This window comes from Notothenia rossii (assembly GCF_949606895.1).
Source record: "Notothenia rossii genome assembly, chromosome: 3".
Lineage (NCBI taxonomy): Eukaryota > Metazoa > Chordata > Actinopteri > Perciformes > Nototheniidae > Notothenia > Notothenia rossii.
The window spans coordinates 44,505,019-44,515,018 of record NC_136901.1 but is presented as its reverse complement, the minus strand read 5'-3'; the positions used below and the strand labels follow the sequence as shown (position 1 = coordinate 44,515,018).

Sequence of the window (10,000 nt, the reverse complement as noted above, 5' to 3'; positions counted from 1 at the left end):
ATGCAAATAAAGCCGCGAAAACTGGACTACCAGGTCCTCCAGGCTAAACATAAACACATCTGCAAAAATATGGCCTACAGCTCAAAATGGCAAAGAGGTATTCTAAGGAGAGTGTCTCCGGCGTTAGGATAGGCGAGGCATCCTTCTCCTCCAGCTTCTCTTTATATATACACGGCTGAGTTGAATTTGGAACACCTGGGCAGAGGCGGAGCCAGGGGCAGACCGGATGCACCTGGGCAGAGGCGGAGCCAGTGGCATACCAGGTGCACCTGGGCAGAGGCGGAGCCAGTGGCATACCAGGTGCACCTGGGCTGATGCGGAGCCAGTGGCATACCAGGTGCACCTGGGCAGAGGCGGAGCCAGTGGCATACCAGGTGCACCTGGGCAGAGGCGGAGCCAGTGGCATACCAGGTGCACCTGCACAGCAGGGAGACAGAAAAGAAACCTGCACCAAAGAGAGAAATTAGTATTTAAAGCCAAGCAAGAGTGATAAAAGCAAGAAAATCACTTAATTTGTTGTCTTATCACAGAGGGTGGTCTGAATACAGTATTTTACTGTGAAATAATACAGTAACATGTTGTGAAATCCTGGTTATCATTGCTCCTGTACATTCACAGTAATGATGTGCCTGCATTGATTTCACTGTGAAATGCAAAATTACAGTATTATATTGTGAACATTACAGGTAAAGACTGTAAAGTGGTAAAACAGTAATTTATTGTAAAATATTACAGCTAAATATTGTGAAATCATGGTAATATTTTACAGTGTGGAGTTTCTTGTTGTTTGATTATTATTTTATTATATTATTATACTTTTTAAATGTTCATTGTATTATTATTATAATTATTATTATTGTTCAGTATTTTAATTTTATATAACAAATTCTTCTTTTAGTATTATATAAATAATTTCTTATTATAATTATTTTAGCAGATTATTTTCTAGATAATATATTAATATTTACAAATATAACATCATGAATACTTGCCTTGTACTTTAAGTGTATTTTTAAAGCTTATTACACACACACACACACACACACACACACACACACACACACACACACACACACACACACACACACACACACACACACACACACACACACACACACACACACACACACACACACACACACACACACACACACACACACACTTGGTATAATAATGGAAGCAGTAAAAGGAGGGAGGCTGAACGTGCATTAGTCCATCGTCCAATCAGGGGGCTTCATTGCAGAGCGAGTGGAATCAATAGGGATTGAAATCACAGGATATATATATTTATATTTATTTCATATATATATACACACAGAGGGAAATGTTTAGAAAGAAGAGGATTTCCTGAGCGAGAGGAGGAACAGGAGGAGGAGATATTTTATATCACAGGTCAGTGGATTTATATCCGTCACATTAATTGTAATCATCTCTATTTTTGTAATTAAATGTTTTGTTTTTAAATCATTAAATAAGAACAAGTCAATATTCATAATTTAAATTATATTCAAGCATGCGTTTGAATCTCATGTTAAACTTAATATTCAAGCACGTTCATCTCTTAACAGGAATACATCTTTGCATTTATTATATATTCTTTATATATATTCATTAGCAATGTTATCATACATTTATATTATCTTATTACACTATTATTTCAAAGATTTTTTTCAGTTTTATTTATCTTGATGCCTTTATAAATACCTTATATAAATAAATAAAATACGTTAAGATAATTATCTAATTAATGTAAAAAACTATATAATTTAATTAAAAAATGGTGTTGTATTTAGACTCTTATCAAACAAACAGGAGAAATGTGGAAAATTATGAAGAAGAGATAAATATTAAAGTACATTTGTTTTAGGTATTTATTTTGTTTCAAAATCAATTAAATCATTGCTAATTATTGTGAAAATTAAAAATAGATATTTCATTTAAAGAAAGTCCATTTGATCTGCTCTGTCTGCAGCGGCGAGACATGAGGATGACTGCAGACACCGAGGAGGTAGGTGTGTATGTGTGCGTGTGTGTGTGTGTGTGTGTTTGTGTGCGTGTGTGTTTGTTCATCAAATTGAAAAAAATATATGCATGGTGTAAATTAATTGTGTTTGTTTAAGATAGTTTTAAATTGTTACGTGGGCTTTTCACCATGTTAGAAGATGTCCCTTTCCCCCCCTAATTGTGTGTGACTACTATATTAAATGATATTTACTATTTAAATGACATGTTATTTATTTCACCCTCAGTCTGTGCGCTGCACGGCGTCCGGCTGCAGCTGCGTCAGTTTCAAACCAGGAAGTGTCCAACTGCGGTCCTGCGATCGCTGCGGACACGGGTGGGTCCCACACGGTAAGAAAAACACACACACACACACACGGACCTCCTCGGTGTCTGCAAACGCCTCCATTGGAGTCCATTGTCCGAACATAGTGACATCTCTGTGTAACACTCGTGCTCCTATTGGCTAGCGCTCCAACACATTGTACCTGATAGGCTAAGGGGCGGGACATTTCTAAGCATTGACCAATCACAACAGAGCCGCCTATCGAACCAATCAGAGCAGACTGGGCTCTGGTTTCAGACAGAGGGTGAAAAGAGGTGCTGCAGCACAGACAGTATGATAACAAGAAAGAGCTTTCTGAACATTAAAGCATGGAGACATGTCACAGGAGAGACTGTTTCTCTAGAGGGTTTAGTTTGACAACCACACAATGTTAGACTTTACCCACCTGCTGCCACACACACACACACACACACACACACACACACACACACACACACACACACACACACACACACACGTGTTCAGTCGCCACGGTGACATGAAGTCAGGTGTCGCTGTCATCGCAAGCATCTGGAGAGAGCATCTGCACACACACACACACACACACACACACACACACACACACACACACACACACACACACACACACACATATTGTTTTTAAGATGATAACCGTCCATCTGTTTTTTTAGACTTGTATTACTCTAAGGTCATCTGTAATCTTCATCCCATGCAAAATGGAAACGGTAATTAGTCAATTATAAAATTCCACCATAAATCTTGTAATTAACTAGTTTGGGGTTTTATTGCATGATTTCTTTTGAAAATGTAAAGCATCAAAAGGTAGTGAATGTGCTATATGTTTGACATTGCATCAATGAGAAGACGACCCTACAGTATAACGTTTCCTCTTCCTCTCCAGCCCTGGCTAAGCTCCACGTCCAGGCCCAGTTTCCCTCCAGCTGTGGCCCAGTAGAAGTGGCTCTCCCTGGGCTGGTGTTCGACCTGAGCTCCCTGGTTCTCTACGGAGCTCAGGCCGTTCCTGTGCGCCTCAAAATCCTGCTCGACCGTCTCTACAGTGTCTTAACCACAGAACAGGTAGGAACAATTATAATAGATAAGGTGTGTGTGTGTGTGTGTGTGTGTGTGTGTGTGTGTGTGTGTGTGTGTGTGTGTGCTTGAGTCTTAAAATTCAGATAGACTTTTTGTCGTCTTCAGGTCGGCCACATCCTGCACACTCTCGGCTGGAGTTTGGGGGATTACGTCAGAGGCTACATGCTGCAGGTAAACACTTTTCTTTACAATGTTATATCAATATATAATGTATGTTGCTTAAAGACAGATAGAGAGTCTAGGGTTAGGAATCATTGGTTTATTTTCAGCAAGTTTTTGGGCAATTTCAAACCAAGCATGCATGAAATCAAGATATTTGCACATTCGGCCATCGTTATCTGTTAACATTGAGTCTTCTTCCCCCCCAGCATCACGTTGGGAAGGTGTTGGACCGCTGGTTGATGGTTAATCCTGAAGAAGAACTGCTCATCCTCAAGCAGTTCCTTCGTTTTGGCGAGACTCGTCCCACAGTGGAGTTAATGACGCTTCAGTGCCTGGCAGCAGATCCAGAGTCAAACCACACATCCAAGAGCTTCCACTCTCACATGACCACCTACAGCGAAAGGAACGGAGGGGTGATAAGGGACACAAGAGGGGATGTAGTTGCGGGCGTCTGCCAATTTAAGAAAACCAGTCCTGCTAATCCCAATAACCCAACGCACCTGAATTATCCCCGTGGACCGTCTTTGCTTCTGCCTTTCCACTTTCCAAGCCCTTCCTTTGGTTTGGTTCCTCCCACCAAGGAGGTACCAAACACACTGCTGCTACAACAATTGAGTTTTGGATCCAATGTTTTGTTTCCCTCTCTCAGACTCATCTTTCTTTTCTTTTCTCAGGAGCTTTTTCCTCCCAGTAAGCTAACCCAATGTCTACGGAGGCTCAGTGGGGCCAAACTGACCGAGAGTTACAGGCAGGAAGGAGGAAGGAGAGAGCGAGAGAATGACCGGATTGTGCAGAAACCAAAAGTTGATCCGGTGTTAAAAATCAAAGCAGACCCCGACAAGCCAAACCCGACCAAGTCCTCATGGCATCACGATCCGCGGTTCTACCATGACGTAGATATTGACCTTCAGAGGGACTTGGCCAACCAGGAGAACACCTCCTCACTTTCTCCCCCCTCAAACTCCCCCTTTGTCCCAGCTTCTTCCCCACTCCATGCCTCCATTTCCTCCATTTCCTCCATTTCCTCCCCTCCTCTGAGGATTTCCCAGAAGTTGCAAAGCTCCTCTTACTCCCTGAATCCTCTTCCATCCTTCTCGTCCTCTTTCCTCTGTCCTCTTCCGACAACCTCGTTTTCTTCCTCCCTCCATACTCTTCACTCCTCGTCTTCCTCACCTCGTCACCTCCCCCTCTCCCTCTGCTCCCTCACTTCTCTTTCACCTGCAGGAGGTCGTAAGGGGAGGGTCTGCTGTGGCGTTTGTGGGAAAAGCTTCTATGATAAAGGTGGGAACGTACAAACTTTAGAATGAATGCAAGGGCCTCAAGGTTATGTTTTAAAGACTCGCGGACCCTTAGGGGTACGTTGGGGTACTGCAGGGGGTACGTGAGGTGAAAAAAAGGGTAATAAAAAAAATACCATGCATGAATAATCTTAGTACAACAAGTTAAATAGAAAACACCATTTTATATACAATATTCCTAGAACCACCTCATATAAACATGTGTGTATTGTACTTTATAGTTTTTCATAATATATCATTTTGCTCATTGGTTTGTTAAACTTCAATTGAAAATATCCTTAGTTTGTTGTAATTCATAAAGGAGTTACTAAATCCCACTCTGATGGAACATCGCTATATTCTAATTATTTAGGCTTTTTCTATTACAAATGTTCGGGGTTGGCTGAGAAAATGGTTCAAAGGGGGTACATTACTGAAAAAGGTTTGAGAAACTTAATGTTCTAGAGGTTCAATTTCAGGTCCTCTGCTGTTTCGAATCTTTCTAGGGCTCAGTTTAAGGCACTTAAGACTACTGCTCTAGTGTTTTGGTGTTCCTCAGGGTTCAATTCGAGGTCCTCTTTTGATCTTTCATCTTGTTGGTCATGGAATCCATATTGAAGCCTCTGACGATTAAATCTCTCAGTGTTCCCAACGATTCAGTTCCTAGCTGATGTCTTTTTGTACTGAAGGGTTTACTTTGAGGTTGCTGGATTTGGACCTTCCTAGTATTCGATTATAAAATCAGTTCGTCATAATTGCAGGTCTTCTGCTGATCTAGTGTTTTGCTGTTCCTGGCTGCGGTCGGATAGTCCAAAAATCAGCTCCTAAGTTCTAACCCTATCGTCTATTCCTTGACCTCTGAGTGAAAGGTCACGGGGTTAAGGGATAGTGGATAGGAGAATTCAAAAGGACTTAGGAGAAGAGACTGCGGTACTCTAGAGAATCCGAATGCACTTTCACTATCCACCGTGTTTATGATGCGCCAGCGGACGTCATTGTGTGCGTCTGCTGCTGTGGGGAAACTATGGAAACTACAGTTTTCTATACAACGGACTACAACATGGATGTTTAATAAGAAGTAGGGACTCATCTAGAGACTCTGCACCGTGCTCTGATGCTGTTGCTTTATGCTTTATGAACAACAGAGAAACATATTCTTCATGACCAAAGTTGGAATTGAAATAAGAAAGGAAAGTGAAACTTCTGCTCGTCACCCTCTCCCTCCGGTCCACATTAATACAAATGATCCCAATACGTATGATTGTATGAAAAGATCTTAAAATCAATACAAATGTATTTATAATAAACGTTAGTCCTTAACATCTACCACTGTGTACATCATTCAAACATCTTTTAAAAGTTGAACAAACCCCACACAGCTCAGTGAAATGTTGACTTTATTTGATCATTTCAGTAAAAACTAACCTTCATATTTCTCTTTTTGATTATAATACTGATGATCGTCCAGAACAAAGCACTTTGGCAACTTACCACATACGTTTTAAAAAGCTTAATAAGCACCGTAACTTTCATGATATAATTTCTCCGTTATTTGTTTGTTTCCGTGAACGGCCGACTGTTGTGTGACGCAAATGCTGCGGCTGCAAGGCATTGTGGGGCAGCATTTTCTCCTCTCCTTTCGGTGAGGGAGGTCCAGTGGTTCCTAAGCTAAATGAGGTTATAAAGGAAGTTTGAAACCTCCTTTCCTATGATGTAGAGAATTGGATCGGCACTTATCATGGCTGCCACTGAGGGACTTCCGGGTAATTTCACTCGGTTAGGAAGGTTCCTAAGCTAAATGGACTATTCGACTTCAGCCCCTAGTGTTTTGGTGTTCTTCAGCGTTCAATTGAGTATTTTCTGTTCTTGTAGTTTCCAGTCCGAAAAACAGTCCATCTGCTGTGTGAAGCCAGTTAACCACCATTTCCTTTTCTCGTTTGTGCAGGAACGCTGAAGATCCACTACAATGCCGTCCACTTGAAGATAAAGCATCGCTGCACGGTGGCCGGTTGCACCATGTTCTTCAGTTCGTTGCGTAGCCGCAACCGACACAGCGCTAACCCAAATCCGCGGTTACACACGGGCGCCGGCAGAAACATACACGCTGACCCACACACAGGGATACACTCTGAGGCGCAGATACACAAGGACAGAGACATACACAACACTGAAGAAAAAGACACAAGCAACCCATTAGTGCCCGTACACACCCTGAGAAACTGGTTAAATGGGAATCAAAACATCCAACATGAATACCAGGACAACCCACCCCCTCAAGATGAGTCCCCTCCATCTTCTCCTCAACCTTTACCCCAGAAAACAAGCCAAAAAAACAACCATAACTTCACCACGTCCGAATCCAATTCACCTCCATCACTGCCTCCCCTTCTCCCATCTCGGGCAGCTTCCTCTCTCGTCCCCCTGGTTGTTTCTTCTGTGCAGAAACCTAAACTGCTCACCAATCGGCAGCGACGGTGTGAGTCAGGTGACCCGGTGCCCAAAAAGAAGAAACCCAGGAAGTCGAGCATGCCGGTGAAAATAGAACGAAAGAAGGTGGAAGGGGTTAGAGACGAGGAAGAAGAGGAGTGTTGAATGTTGATACATTAGTTGGTTTGCAGAGCTGGGAAGTTGCTAAGTACGTTAACTCAAGTACTGTCCTTAAGTTTATTTTGAAGGCACCTTTTGTTTGGTATTTACTTCAGATTGATGCAGAGATATCAGATGTATACATTATTCAGAAATATCTTTCCTTTATCTCGTTGTCTAATGACAGCAATAACATCCCTGGTAGCTCATATCTGCCTCGCATATACAGTATATCTTTATTTATCTCTGGATGATGCATACAGCGCTGCATGTTCAACAAAGAAGAATTTCTAAGAAAACACGGACGAGTATCACATCTTATCCAATGATTTTACCCTCTGGAGTAAATACAATGGTTTTGATTTGTGTTTTTCTTTTCATGTATTGATAAATGTATATATTTTACAGTATGCTGCTCTGTGTCGGGGCTCCCCCTTGTGTTTGTTGTCTGTTATTGCAATAAAAACCTAAATTATCCATCTAACATTTGGCTGATGATAAGTATTTTTACATGTATGATTTTAAATGGAGGACTTAGTGGTATTTAATTCATTAATAAATTATATTTTGTTACGATTTTAATTACTTTTATTTTTATCTTACATTCAACAATTACACAAAAAGTACACTTTGAGTATTTTTAAGGCTAATTTCTGATTTTTTATCAGTAAATACAACATTTTAAAATGTATTTATTTGCCCTAAGCAGAGATGGAAACAAAGAATGAAAGATTTTTAAAAACATTATTATTATTTTCAAGTTGATTTATTTTATTTAAAAAACGAGACGTATGATAACATCGGTACATAGACATGTGTTCACACTATTTTGACTTATTTTTCTTATTTTCTAAAGTAATTTTATCCTAATGTCTTCATTTATTTTATTACCAAGAAGACACAGAGGAAAGGGAACTAGTCCCTCAGGTCTCTAATTATACCCGGATGACATTCATGCATGCACCGGAAACGCGATCGGGCAAATAAAGAATGCCAGCCCCGTATTATTCTCTCCTTCAAATATCCGAACAGTTTACATTAAAAAAGCTGTAATCAAAATGTCTAAAGGTGATATTCTGAGGAAGATTGTGACAGAGAGACTCTCCGCGGCCTGCAGGGATATTTTAGCGGCTGTGGACAGAATCATAGCCGAATATGAGGACGAGGTTTCGGGCTTCAGACAGCAGATCAGCCGGCAGAAGATCCAGATGGAGCTCCTGCAGGATCACACTGAAGGTAGGTCTTTATCGATTCATGTTCGTACTGTAATTCGGCTTTGTTTTAACATATAAACGAGTATGGAGTTTACCTTAAAACCACTAAGTCCTGGTCCAATCAGAGAGGGAAATGCCCAAGTTCATTAAGATATTTAGTGATTTAATGTTTATCTGTTGTAAACTCTTTAATATATACTGAATTAATACACTTAAGATATTTATGTAAGGTAAATAACATAGTCTTTGATTCGGCTTTGTTTTAACATACAAACAAGGATGCATTTTACCGTTAAACCACTAAAGTCCTGTTATAATCAGAGAGCGAGATGCAGAAGTCCATTAGGAGATTTAGCGATGTAATGTTTAATTGGTTGTAAACTCTAAAGCATATATTCAATCAACACACTCAAGACATCTATTTAAGGGAGATAACACACTCTTTAATTCTGCTTTGTTTTAACATATAAACGAGTATTAACTTACATTAAAACGTCTTGTTATATTGGGAGAGGGAGATCTATGCCGAAGTCCATTAAGATCTTTAGCAATTTAATATTTAAGCAGTTGTTTACCCTTTTGCATGCATCAAATTACACAAATTATTTGTATGGACAATAACATTAATTACTTTGGTCTTGTTTTAACTGACCAACAGGCATCTATCTTAACATAAAACCTCTTAATTCCTCAAGTTCACAAAGAGACATGAGGAAATCCATTAAGATTTTTAGCCATTTAATATGTAAGTAGTTGCTAACACTAACGCATGTATTAAATTAACACACTTAAGACGTGTATTTAATGAATATAACATGCTCTTTATTCGGCCTTGCTGTTACTGACCAATTAACACATATAAAGACTTGTAAGTTGTAATGTAAATAAGGGGAAGTTAATCAGAGTTACACATCTGATTTTTGGCTATTTCCTTTTCACGCCTTGCTGCTTTTTGAATGCCGAATTAAAGTTAGACACAAGTGATGTTTTTAATGGTATTGAATTATGTTTTCCTCATTTATATGATACAAATGTGGGTGATAGATATTAGAATAGCACGTTTTTCAACTGGAGTTTTGCTCATATGTTCTCTATACAGTATCCTCCCTACAACACCCTACAAACAACTTTTCATAAATGTGAAGTGGAAAGAACTTATTTCTGTATGTTTTTATATAAGGCGAGAAGGGCAGCAACCTTGATGAAGAGGAGCAAGATGAAGATGAGGAGGAGCATCCAGAGAAATCAGAAAAATCGACCAATCAAACGCCATCAAGGTTATTATATCAACAAGTGTTTTAATTAAGTTTGCTCGACAATGAAACAAACAACAATAGGATAATTCAATGGTTTTATTCCCA

At 39.9% G+C, this 10,000-nt stretch overlaps 2 protein-coding genes across 2 annotated transcripts in view; both read left to right on the top strand.

The window, feature by feature from the left end:
• Positions 1-1,981: 1,981 nt before the first annotated feature.
• LOC307032931 (zinc finger protein basonuclin-2-like) lies at positions 1,982-7,431 on the top strand (the record flags this gene model as incomplete). Its single annotated transcript, XM_079671206.1, has 6 exons — positions 1,982-2,008; positions 2,250-2,352; positions 3,210-3,385; positions 3,506-3,571; positions 3,769-4,843; positions 6,785-7,431. The coding sequence occupies 6 exons, from the start codon at positions 1,982-1,984 to the stop codon at positions 7,429-7,431; spliced, it is 2,094 nt and encodes a 697-aa protein (XP_079527332.1).
• A 921-nt stretch (positions 7,432-8,352) lies between these two features.
• The window catches only part of LOC307032930 (uncharacterized protein), a 10,438-nt gene continuing 8,790 nt past the window's right edge, over positions 8,353-10,000 (top strand). The window contains exons 1-2 of the mRNA XM_079671205.1: positions 8,353-8,661; positions 9,820-9,916. Of these exons, the coding sequence (XP_079527331.1) occupies positions 8,484-8,661; positions 9,820-9,916 (275 nt within the window). The 5' untranslated portion in view covers positions 8,353-8,483. The remainder of the gene's footprint in view (positions 8,662-9,819; positions 9,917-10,000) is intronic.